The following is a 13,413-nucleotide window of genomic DNA, read 5'->3' on the forward strand; positions in this document are numbered from 1 at the left end:
TTCTTTTACTCCTAAATATTTTGGTATGTCTTTCCTAGGAACATAAACATGCTTTTACATAACCATAGCACAATGACCAAAATCAATTTATTTAGTCATTTGTTCATATCCGCAACATACATGAAATAGCTCCAGAATTTTTTCATTTGATCAAGTATCTTATGTAGCTTTCAGGCATCTTTTACAACTCTCCTTATACAGGTTTTGCACATTTTGCACTAAATTTATACTTAATTTTTTTTTTTTGCTGTTATAAATGGGATTTTCTCCACCATCGTGTCTTCTAGATGTTATAATGTGTGTATATGAGAGCTACTGATTTACTGATTTCTACATGTTCATTTTATAACTTGCTACCTTACTGACATGGTTTGTCTCTGTGTCCCCACCCAAATCTCACCTCCAATTGTAATAATCTCTATGTGTCAAGGGTCAGACCAGGTGGAGATAATTGAATCACGGGATGGTTTCCGTTGTAGTGTTCTTGTGATAGTGAATTCTCATTATATCTGTTTTTTTTTTTTTCTTTTTTTGGAGACGGAGTCTTGCTCTGTCACCCAGGCTGGAGTGCAGTGGTGAAATCTAGGCTCACTGCAACCTCCGCCTCCCAGGTTCAAGCGACTCTCCTGCCTCAGCCTCCTAAGTAGCTGGGACTACAGGCACGTACCACCACACCCGGCTAATTTTTGTATTTTTAATAGAGACAGGGTTTCGCTATGTTGGCCAGGCTGATCTCAAACTCCTGACCTCATGATTCACCCACCTCAGCCTCCCAAAGTGCTGGGATTACAGGCGTGAGCCACCGCGCCTGGCTGATATGATGGTTTTATAAGGGGCTTCCCCCTTCACTCAGTGCTCATTCTCTCTCCTGCTGCCCTGTAAAGAGGTGCCTTCCATCCTGATAGTAAGTTGCCTGAGGCCTCTGCAGCCATGCAGAACTGTGAGTCAATTAAACCTCTTTTCTTTATAAATTACCCAGTCTTGGGTATCTCTTGATAGCAGTGTGAAAACGGACTAATACACTAATCAAAATTTTATGGTTAGTCTTATCGTTGACTCTTTAGGGTTTTCCAGGTATTCTCTCTTGTCATTTGCAAGTCGAAGTAGTTTTACTACTTTTTAAAATTCTCAAAATGTATTTTTTAAATTTTTTTTTTTTTTTTTTTTTTTGAGACGGAGTCTCGCTCTGCCGCCCAGGCTGGAGTGCAATGGCCGGATCTCAGCTTACTGCAAGCTCCGCCTCCCGGGTTCACGCCATTCTCCTGCCTCAGCCTCCCAAGTAGCTGGGACTACAGGCACCCGCCACCGTGCCCGGCTAGTTTTCTGTATTTTTTAGTAGAGACGGGGTTTCACCGTGTTAGCCAGGATGGTCTCGATCTCCTGACCTCGTGATCCACCCGTCTTGGCCTCCCAAAGTGCTGGGATTACAGGCTTGAGCCACCGCGCCCGGCCGTATTTTTTAAATTTTATATATATTTTTCGAATTCATAAGCTTCTTGTGATTTCTGTTGTCTAACTTCATTAGCTGATACCTTTGGTGTAATGTCAAAAAATCAATAGGTAGAGTGAGCATCGCTGCCTTGTTTTCTTCAATCGGCTCTTAAAAGACCATGTATACAAAAAGTATTTTGAAGGACAGATATAACTCTAGTGTGAGAAATTTCTGGACATTTAGCTGGCAAGATGAGATTATGGCCCTTCTTATGCCTACTAACCGGAATAACAAACAAACAAATGAAACTTCAGCAAAAAAGGGCAAAAGTACAAATTTGATTTTATAGTAGTTCATTAAAAACATTTGAGCCAGACCTCAGTTCTACCTTTTTTCTTTAAAGGATTTCTAACTAATAATTTTGCTCTTTACTCAGTCATTCATCTAAGACTTATAGAATGTCTGTAATATTCCAGACATTATCTTAGGTTCTTTCTCACTTTTTACTACACCCATGTGAAATAGGTATTAGCTTCATTTCATAAAAGGACATTGGAGTTTGGAGTGGTTAAATGACTTACCCAAAGTCACACAGTTAGTAAGTATAGACTGATTTTGAATCTGGGTCTCCTAGTTTGAATTTTTATAAGTACTCAATAATAAATAATAACTAAAAGTTATTTAGTGTTTACTGTTTTACATACTTCATTTATATCGACTGGTTTAATACAACCACCAAATGGCATTTTCATCTTTATTGTCTGTTTTTTATAGATGAGAAAACCGATGGCACAAGTAGCTTGCCAAAGATCACAAGCAATAAAGAAGCTGAAATTGTCTTCGGATCCCGTGGTTAAGAAACCAATCACTGGCCGGGCGCGGTGGCTCAAGCCTGTAATCCCAGCACTTTGGGAGGCCGAGACGGGCGGATCACGAGGTCAGGAGATCGAGACCATCCTGGCTAACACGGTGAAACCCCGTCTCTATTAAGAAATACAAAAAACTAGCCGGGCGAGGTGGCGGGCGCCTGTAGTCCCAGCTACTCGGGAGGCTGAGGCCGGAGAATGGCGTAAACCCAGGAGGCGGAGCTTGCAGTGAGCTGAGATCCGGCCACTGCACTCCAGCCTGGGTGACAGAGCGAGACTCCGTCTCAAAAAAAAAAAAAAGAAAGAAACCAATCACTACACTGTAAACCAATCACTACAGTATTCTTCTTTCAAAGAAACAAATGAAGTTCTAGGATCATGAGAGATGGAGAGTATTCAATCTCCTGAATGTAAATCTACAACGATTACTTACTAAGTTTAAGTTTTTCTGTTGTTACTTGAGGCAGTGGGTGATTATGCAACTGGTAAAGGGAACGAAAAGGCCTTTGCACTCAAGAAAGTAGAAGAAAGGCGCCTGAATCTCTTTATGATAGGTGGTATGTTAAATCTAGGTGTTTTCGTATTTCAACATATCCCACTTCTTGCAAAAACTGCAAAATGCAACACAACTTTAAATGTAAACATAGCTTCCAAGGGCACAGTGCTGAACATATAATAACCTGTGTGTGCACACCCACACTAGGTTATGTAACAGGACTGTAAACACTGGTCCTGGAATGGCCTGGGAGGTCATCTAGGCCCTCCGCCATCTTTCTGCAGATTACTGAAGCCTAGCTACGTTGTCTGCAGACTCACAAAGATGACCCCCGGCTTATACTGCCTTAGGTTACCTAATACCTTTGTTTGCATTTCCTCTCTCCTTTCCTGTCTGCTTGTGCTACAGAAAAAAGGCCTGGCTTCACCTTCTTGGGAGCCAAAACACAACCAGAGAGCGAGTTTGGAGCCCGGTCAGGCATCTTGCGAACTGCACACAAAATAGCCCAAGGTCAGAGAGCGCGCCAGGCCCGCCCTGAAAGTTTCTCCGCAGGAAAATCCGCCGCTCTTTCCCAACCATCCGCGTGGGTGGCTCGGAAATCCGCCACCCTGGGGACACAGTTCTCTGCCCATCTCTGTGGCCCGCTTGTGCCTCGTGCCGCTGGGCCAAGAGCCTCGGGCTCGCACCTCTCAGTACAACCTAGGGACATCAGGAGTCCTGGGACCCAGTAGGCGCTCTCTGCCGGCCCGGGCGTGGCCCCTCCTAGCGGACCCAACTAATATCCTCCAGCCTCAGCCAGTGCGCTGGAGGGACGGGGCCGCCAGCCGATTGCGCTCCAGGACTATCCCCATTGGGCCAGAGAATGAGTGACGCACTAGGCCCCGCCCCGCCCTGGCGGGTTACTCCTTTCACGCCCGGCCCCCGTCCCTAGCCCCGCCCCGGCGCCCCCGGCTGCGTCCGCGTCGTCATCTGCGCTCCGGACGCTGACGTGTCTGGGCGGTCGGCTTCCACTCCTCCCGGCGCCGGCAACCACTAGTCGTGGCGAGAGGGGCGGGGTGGCCGGGGCTGGCGTTCCCCTTGGCCCCCGCTCCCGGCCCGCCCCGCCGCCGCGGCCCCCCGGATGAGGGTATATATTCGGAGCGGGCGCGGGACGCCGATGAGTGGCCGCGCGGAAGGAGCTGGAGACAGGCGTAGCTGTGGTCGCGCCGAGGAAGGTGAGGCGCTCCCAGCCCAGCGAGGGGACGGCGGGGCCCTGGACCCGGGCGGGCGGAGGACCTGGCCCCGCCGCACACACGGCCATGCGCTCAGACGTGGACACGCGTCGCACGAACGTGCACAGCGCGGGCAACCGAGCACACACACACCCCAGCCCGTGCGCCCCTCAGTCGCACCCCGTCGTCCGCCACCCGGCGAGAGGGTGTGTGGGCTGGGCAGCCGGGTGGATGGCGGGGCCAGGGATGGAATGATCTCGCCCCAGATGGACTGGGGGCGTTGTGAGAGGAGGTCTGGGCCAGTGTCTGGAGTCCGAGGGGGTTGTGTAGGCGTGTGGGGTTGGGAGTGGGGCCTTTCCCGGGTGGGCAGTAGAGACCTCGAGGCTCTCAGGCTAGGGCCTTCTGGACAGTTATACCAAGTGTGGGGGCCTCCAGTGGGACAGGAGATCGTTGGAACTGTCAGGTGGAAGCGAGTTCGTGTATCTTGAATATATGAGGAAAATAATTGAGAGCTCTGACAAAGAGGGGATACATTTGGAGGACAGGACAGTGGGACAAAACCTGTTTGCTTGCCACTTTTTTCTTTCTTTTTTTTTGGTTTGGTTTGCCATGATACTGGTAGTGAGAGAGAATTGAAATTTCTGGGTTTCCCCGTGCTTGGCCAAGCAGAAGGATGGTATTGGAGGGCTAAGTACACATATGCTGAACATATGGCTGCTTGAACTTTGGCCTGACGCTGTGCTACACTTACTTCTACGTGATTTATGAAATCTGGAATCAGGTAATAGGATTATAATCATATGTGTGTGTCATTTGGTATTGCAAAAGTTTAAGGACTTTTAGGTGAAATTCACTGGGTGTGGACCCAAGAGTTCGTCGGAAACTCAAGGCAGTTGTCTGTTCCTTCACTGTTAGTCAGTTGGCTCACTTAGCTGGAGCTAAGAAAGACTTCTTAGGCTGTGCTGCCAAGCATTTATAGGATTCAGTTGGTGGTTATGTCTCAACGCTGATACTGTGTTTTAAAAGCTGTAAAAGGTTTACTTAATCATTTCGAGGGCATACATATACCAGCAGAGATAGGGGCCGGGTAGGGGAGGCCAGAAAAGGAGGGAGAAATACTGGATTTCTTTAATACTGGTATTTAAATTCTAATAAAAATATATTTGATAATGGTAGATTATTACCAAATTTGTCATATATTTTGATGCAGATGGATTAGGCTGTGGGCATGTACCAAGTTTTGTTATAATTTCTAGAGCAGCTTTTCAACTTTTTCAGTTTTCGGTTGTCAAAAATTCTTGTCTTTTAACTCTTCTGTTCATTGCTGCTTACCATTACACACACATGCCTCTAAACATCGTTAATGGGAAATATGGTACTATTTTTGTGGCATGAAGATGCTTGTATCTGCCTCAGATAAATATAATAGGTGAATTGTGCTTGTCCAAAACTCAAGTATGGTTGTTACATTATAAACATTATACAACATGTAAATGAGTACATGTGACCAGTGGTTTAGGTCCAGATATCAAAGTTTAACCTATGAGGTACCTTTTTTTTTTTTCTTTTTTTTCTTTTTTTGAGATAGAGAGTCTCACTATGTCGCCAGGCTGGAGTGCAGTGGCGTGATGTCTGCTTACTGCAACCTCCACCTCCCCCGTCCAAGCGATTCTCCTGCCTCAGCCTCCTGAGTAGCTGGGACTACAGGCGCGCACCACCATGCCCAGCTAATTTTTGTATTTTTAGTAGAGATGGGGTTTCACCATGTTGGCGAGATGGTCTCCATCGCTTGACCTCGTGATCTGCCCGCCTCGGCCTCCCAGCGTGCTGGGATTACAGGCGTGAGCCACCGCGCCCGGCCCTATGAGGTATCTTATTTGCATGGATTCATTTTTCCAAGTGTCTGAAGGTGGAGGAGTATCTAATGATGACCTTTTAGAAAAGTTTGGTTTATATCTTAAAATGTTATAATAATATGTTTGTGTATGCCTTTTAGCAGACAGAGCACTCTTTACTCTTGACTCTCTTGAAGGCATGTGAGAAAGGTTGGTTGTCTTATATTCATGAGGAAGTATATGCACAGGGAGGTAAAATGATTGCATAGAATCAAATGATGGAGAAGGACCAAGAACAGGGACTTCCTATTCTTTGGTTATCTGGTTCCTTGCTGATCTTCCTATTACAATGTACTCTCTTAAATCAGAGGCAAAGCAGTAGCATAAATGAGGTCTTGGGAAAAACTACATTCCTTGGAAAATAATTTAATATAAATCTGTTCCTTTCAAGTGTCTTTCTTAATGTGATTTTTTAAAATTACAAAATAATAGCATCATGACTCTTGAAACCTATATAAATCAATAGGAATGCCTTTTAATACCATAACGAACATTGAAAGCTATGTGTTGTTATTACCACCTCAGGGAACACACAGATGTAGGTTCTCTAGACCTGAGCTTGTAAATGGTGTTTGATGTTTAATGATCCTGGTGAGGTAGATACTATTATTAATCTCATTTTACAGACAAGGTAACCGAGGCATGGGGAAATTAAGTGGCTCAGCTGAGCATAGAATTGTGCTCTGAACTACCATGTGTATTACTTTTCACTGTTCTCATAGGAGAAGATAAGTGTCTTTAGTACCTACTTTTTCCCTCTGTCCCTCACATCGAAGCAATTATAATGCAGTGATGATTCTTTACAGTGACCCTCAGATTTATTCCTTTCACTCTTATTTTCTCTGCCACTAATCTGGTTCAGACCTTTGGTATTTCATACCTGCAGTTGTCTTTTAACTTCTTTTCCTGCTTCTAGTTGTCCCTCCTTACAATCTATTGTATGCCATTGCTCCTTTCTCTCATCCTTTAAAGCATGGTAATGCTGCCCTGTTTGAGAATCTGCTGTTCACTTTCTGTTACTTCTTCTCTAAAGTCTAAATTTTTTTGGTTAGTTTTCAGACTCTTCATGATCTAGCCCTACCCTAGGCCATTTTATGTCATTTGTCATACGTTAACCTTCTTACTGCTTTCCATCCCACACATGCTTGCTCCTTATGGCCACCAGGCTCTGCTTGTTTCCTAATCTTTTATTTTTTTGAGATAGAATTTCCTGTCGCCGAGGCTGGAGTGCAGTGATGTGATTACGCTTCATTACAGCCTCGACCTTCCGAATTCAGGTGTTCCTCCCACCTCAGTCTCCTCAGTAGAGTAGCTGGGACTGCAGGCATATGTCACCACACCTGGCTGATTTTTGTGTTTTTTGTGGAGGTGGGGTTTTGCCACGTTGCCCAGGTAGGTCTTAAACTCCTGAGCAGAGGCCTGTGCTGGGATTACAAGTATGAACCACCATGCCTGGCCTCTAATCTTATCTATGTAGTCTGCCCAACCCTTAACATATGGCTAGATCCTGCCTGTTTGTGAACTTTCTAGAAAACACCTATCTCCTGTTGCATTTGTCTATATTGGGCAAGTAGATTAAATATTTCCTCATTTTCTTATTTTTTAGCACTATGAAGTTTAACATTTTACTATATTATCACAGAATATAGCTCTTTAGAAAACATTTGTCTTATTCACTGATTGTTATATGTATATTGCTTGTCTCTTTAAGGAGGACCCAAGTTTTTAGTGAGTAGAGACAATAGATGTGTTATTGCTTCTTTGCAGAAGTTGCTAATGAAATGAAATGCATTTTTCCTTATTATAGGTAGTTCTGTCTTTCTGAATATTTCGGTATACTGACTACAACAACACTTAATAGTATTTCTATCATTAGAGATACAAGGAAAACATTTAAATATTAAGCAGTCAAGTGTTCTTTCAGTGGTAGCTTAGTAGTCGGAGGACTAATACAGAGACAACTAAATGTGGTAAAGAGTGTGAGCCATGTCATCAGGCTGCCTGGGTTCCTATCCCAGCTCCACTCATTAGTTAGGTTACTTAGCCTCTCTGCCTATCTTCTCAACTGTAAAAGAGTGGTAATAATAGTGCCTATGCCATAGAGTTGTTGAAAATTAAACAAGACCATGAAGGTAAAGTACTTAGAAGTGCCTGGTGCATATTTTTGTCTTACAGGTTTGATCTCTTACAAATATTGAGTGATGGAAAAGCAGAAGTTAATTTTTTTAACATCAAGTTTTAAAAATATTCTTATTTTAGATGGGGAAAACCCCCTCAATTTTGGAGGTTGAATTTTGACGTGCCATTAATTATTTTTCTCTTTTCGGTTTATAGGTACGTACATTACACCCCTATTTCTACAAAGCTTGGCTATTAGACCATTATGAACATTAATGACCTCAAACTCACGTTGTCCAAAGCTGGGCAAGAGCACCTACTACATTTCTGGAATGAGCTTGAAGAAGCCCAACAGGTAGAACTTTACGCAGAACTCCAGGCCATGAATTTTGAGGAGCTGAACTTATTTTTCCAAAAGGCCATTGAAGGATTTAACCAGTCTTCTCACCAAAAGAATGTGGATGCACGAATGGAGCCTGTGCCTCGAGAAGTATTGGGCAGTGCCACAAGGGATCAAGATCAGCTCCAGGCCTGGGAAAGTGAAGGTACTGGGCATGTACATATTTCTTCTGAAGTTTATTTGAGATATACTAAAATTGTTCAGGTAGCTGGATCATGTCACTAATATTTTGATTCATACTACATTAAACCAGGTGATCTAGCAGAAAGTGACAAAAATTGTCTTTTTATTTTTGATGCTCCTTTCAAGGCTTCTCTCATTCAAGTCTTAATTTGCCTTCAGTCTCTTTCCCTCCTTAGTTTCCATACTTCTGCTAGATTTCTTTTCCCGAGGCACAAGTTAAATACTTAAGTTTAAGCTGGCTTAATTTTTTTTTTTTAAGACAGAGTCTCATTCTGCTGCCCAGGGTGGAGTGTAGTGGGGCAATCTCAGCTTACTGCAACCTCTACCTCCTGGGCTCAAGTGATTCTCCTGCCTCAGCCTCCCGAGTAGCTGGGATTATAGGCATGCACTACCATGCCTGGCTAATTTTTGTATTTTTAGTATAGGCAGGGTTTCACCATGTTGGCCAGGCTGGTCTTGAACTCCTGACCTCAAGTGATTCGCCCACCTCGGCCTCCCAAAGTGTTGGGGTTATAGGTGTGAGCCACTGCGCCTAGCCCAGCTGGCTTAATCTTTAATGCCTTAACCTGACCCTAACCCATATTTCCAATCAACATTGTAGCTGAACCAAATCATTTGCCTTTCCCTGAAATAATTCACCTTTCCTTGCCTTTGCTCATGTTTATCCTTAGCTTGATGTGCCCTTTGCCCTTTCTCTACCTAGCTAGGTCACCTTGTAAGGTCATTTCTTGGAGTTGTACAGTGCAGTAGTTCTGCCACTTGGGGAACTTACACTCATTCATTAAGGTTCACCACACATAATATTTGATCTATGACCTTTTCTTCTGTGTCCCAAGTTACAATTGTTCATGCTTTTATTTCATTCTAGCTTATCATAAGAGGTGTTTGTCTTCCTTAGTACATTGTAAATTCTTGAAGAGCAGCCCATGTACTAGTTGTCTCTGCATGTTACGTAGCATTTAGAAAAGAGTTTTATAGTTATAAGTTGATCAATAAGTGTTTGTTGAATTGCCCCAATGCTTTTCATTCTAAAGCATGTAAAAATATCTGTCCCCTTAACCTAATACTAATTTGTGCTTTTGAGAATGACAAAATAGCTCAACTGTAGCTTTTGGTGGAGTTGAAAGCTGTGCTTTTTATAATCTATTACTCCTTCGTAAGTAAAATGTTGACTAAATATTGTAGGTGATTCCCTGAGTGTTTGTACATGATCCTTGTCACATCTGGGCCTCATTTTCTCAACTGTGAATGAGAGCTTGGGCAAATACTTTCCTTAACTTTTTAAAATACATTATTTTATTGCAAAAATATTGTTGAAATAACAGATTGCCCATAATCTCATCAAAGCTATATTTTTATTTGCTCACATTACCACCCAGTACTTGATTGTATACTTATTTTTTTGTTTCTTTGTGCTTTTTTTTTTGAGACAGCCTCGCTTTGTTGCCCAGGCTGGAGTGCAGTGGTGTGTTCCTCACTCACTGCAACCTCTGCCTCCTAGGCTTAAGCAATACTCCTGCCTCAGCTTCCTGAGTAGCTGGGATTATAGGCGTGAACCACCATGCCTGGCTAAGTTTTTGGTATTTTTAGTAGAGATGGGGTTTCACCATGTTGGCCATACTGGTCTCCAACTCCTGACCTCAAGTGATCCGCCCACCTTAGCTTCTCCCAAGTACTGGGGTTACAGGTATGAGCCAGTGTGCCGGGGCAGATTGTATATATATTGGATTTCATAGATGTGTAGTAATGCTATAGATACAGTCTTATAGTCTGTATTTATAACATGGCTATTTTTATTTTGTTTTCCACTCTTTGGCATCCCCTCACCCCCTGTAAAAGAAAGATTACTGGCATCATCAACCTGCTGTATACCTCTCTCTGTCTTTCTCCAGGCTCACAAATTTACTGATTTTCAAAGGGTGTTCCAAAGAACCCAAGGGTTTTCACTGTTGGAGAAGCTGCCTCTTATAGGGAGGGTGGGAGGGAGCAGATACTAAACTGGTAGGTCTCCAACCCCTTTATTCTCCACTATGAGTAGTTCTACTTTTTTCTGTTCTGTGTATTTGATCTTTATGTGAGGTTTTATTTAAAAGAGTTTAGAGGTTTAAAAACAGTTTGAAAATAATTGAATCTTCTTCAAGGAGGTGCTTTTCAGATGTAAAATGCTTGGTGGTAGCTAACCTAGCTTTTTACCTAGGATAGGGCTCTGCCACTAAGATGTGAGAGAATGATGCCTAGATGTGTCCTTGTGAATGAAGAGTTTAAGTGATACCATGACTCCTGTTACTTTGGAGTCACTAATCCTTCCCTCCTTCCCTGGGTTTCAAAAAGGCTACTATTCCCAACCAAAAACCACACAGGCCTTTCTTTACCCTCTAGTATCCCAGTTGCCTATATTTTTCCTTGGGATTTTAAGGGGATGAAGTATTAGTAGTAACTCTTACGGAAAGTCAAAGCTTTGACCTTGTGTAATGGGGAACATAAGCCACAATTAAGATATCCTATAATTTGAGTCTTCTTTATAGCCTTTTTGTTGGACTATGTGGAGCCAGTCTACTTTTATGACTTTTCATGTAAACTAAAATCTGGAACTATTAGAATCAAATATAGTATAACACGGTGTAAACTTCCTTTTGGCTTAGTGTCAAGGGAAAGGTATTTATCTGTAGCTTAAACAGTAAGGGTGGAGAAGGAGACTTTATGTTGACATTATTATCCTTTTCACTTAGCCAGAAACTACCATGTATCTGCAAATTCATAACAAAATGAAGTTTCTGCAGTAAGTTATCAAAGGGAAGAGAAGCCATTGCGAAGATCATGGCATTGTATTTCAGGTAGTAGGAAGATCCTGCTAATTGTATCAGGGACAGTTTTTACTTCCCCACACCTCCACCTCCTCAGACTGGGGGAATGAAAGCATTGTCCAGTAGTTGCAAAGTATCTGGTGGTTATTCAGATGATAATGGACATTTTTACAACTAGAGTGGAAAATTATTTATTTCTGAAGGATGAATATAAGTGACCACTGTATTCCTTGTTAAAGAGAGATCTTGCTTTATTTCTTGAAGTTTTCTGGCCAGTTGTAGAAAAAGGAATGTAGAGGAGCAACTAGAAAATCTTTATTTTACAAAGCTGAGATCTTGAAAGAGAAGTAATTACCAGCTTTGAGAATGTTATTTTAGTAAAGATACACTGGGAAAACCTGTTTGCTTGATAAAAATACCCATTTATTAAAACAAATGCATGCTTATTTGAACACAAATCTACCAATTTTATATTATAATATCTAATTAGTATTCAGTCTTAGTCTTTTTTGCCTATAAGACGTTTTCCTGTTAATCATAATGGTGCTTCTCTACTATATAGCATTATGGTAGAAAAGTAAGTGGATTGTTTAGAAGAAATGCATTCTTAACATTATCTCCCTCTACATTTTCTGAAATCTAGGATACTGATGTTTTTAATAGATTTGTTTTATTTTAAAAGTAATATGGCTGGGCACTGTGGCTGACGCCTGTAATCCCAGCACTTTGGGAGGCCGAGGCAGGAGGATCATGAGGTCAGGAGACCGAGACCATCCTGGCTAACATGGTGAAACCCCATCTCTACTAAAAATACAAAAAAGTAACTGGGTGTGGTAGCAGGTGCTTGTAGTCCCAGCTACTCGGGAGGCTGAGGCAGGAGAATGGTGTGAACCCAGGAGGCGGAGCTTGCAGTGAGCTGAGATTGCGCCACTGCACTCCAGCCTGGGCGACAGAGCGAGACTCCATCTCAAAAAAAAAAAAAAAGAAAAAACATATTTATTTTAGAGAAATGGGTAAATACTAAAAATTACAAAGGAAAAAATAGAAATCTCTGTGATTCCACCATCGAGAGATACTCACTAGTAATATTTTACAGTATTTCCTTTCACACACACACACATATGCATATATTGGGATTGTGGTGTGTGTATAGTTTTGTAGCCTGCACAAGAATTTATCATGAAAAATGTCAAGGATATTTTGAAACAAATATTTAGCGGCAAATTCAGTACAGTGAACCCCCACATAAGCCACCTTAATTAAAAATTATGAAAGTTTTGCTCCTTTTGCTTTCTCTCTCCCTCTCTTTTTTTTTTTTTTCCTTTGCTGCAGTATTTTAAGGCAAATTCCAAACATCATGTTATTTTTATCCTCATATAGTTCGATATCCGTGTCTAAATATATGGGCCTTTTCTTACTGATCACATGCCATTATTATACCTAACGAAATTCATCTAATGTAATCTCTGCTACCTAAAACTGGTTCAGATAGAGATTTTCCTGATTGTTTTGCTTTTTGTGCTTACTATTTTGGGGAAATATTGTAGTTTCAGCTATAACGTGATTAAAAATTAAAGACTTAAATTATTCTCTCTAACTTTCTTGGATAGCTTTCCTTTATTTCTAGCAGTTGAATAGCCTGTTTACCCAACTCTACTTGTCCTGGAGTTCTGATACTTTAAATGAAAGTTCTGACAGTGCTTTACTCCAAAAGGACCTGTGCTATCTTCTTTGTTAAAGTCTACAGAAGGAACTAGTCTAAGTAGGAAGTTATCCAGGAAGCATTTGACTTCTGACAGGCCACTGTAAACTTTTCTGTTTCTTGTGAATGTTATCAGAAAAAGTGCTTAGATTCTCTTGGGCCCACAATGCATGACTCTCCAAGGAGAGAGATATGCTCCAGCCCTGGACCTGTGTCAGGCTGGCTTGCCCTTCCTTCCTTCCTTCCTTCCTTCCTTCCTTCCTTCCTTCCTTCCTTCCTTCCTTCCTTCCTTCCTTCCTTCCTTCC

The 13,413-nt window shown here is 42.3% G+C and overlaps 1 protein-coding gene across 5 annotated transcripts in view; it reads left to right on the forward strand.

The window, feature by feature from the left end:
• The first annotated feature begins 3,742 nt into the window (after positions 1-3,742).
• Positions 3,743-13,413, forward strand: part of UAP1 (UDP-N-acetylglucosamine pyrophosphorylase 1) — a 38,875-nt gene continuing 29,204 nt past the window's right edge. For 4 of the 5 annotated variants that reach the window (XM_025404384.1, XM_025404374.1, XM_025404345.1 and 1 more), the window contains exons 1-2: positions 3,743-4,008; positions 8,235-8,563. In XM_025404384.1, coding sequence (XP_025260169.1) covers positions 8,284-8,563 — 280 coding nt within the window. In that variant the 5' untranslated portion in view covers positions 3,743-4,008; positions 8,235-8,283. Of the gene's footprint in view, positions 4,014-8,234; positions 8,564-13,413 lie in introns of all 5 variants that reach the window. The other variant, XM_025404355.1, reaches the window with a different exon arrangement.

Source organism: Theropithecus gelada, chromosome 1 (genome assembly GCF_003255815.1).
Source record: "Theropithecus gelada isolate Dixy chromosome 1, Tgel_1.0, whole genome shotgun sequence".
NCBI classification, from domain to species: domain Eukaryota; kingdom Metazoa; phylum Chordata; class Mammalia; order Primates; family Cercopithecidae; genus Theropithecus; species Theropithecus gelada.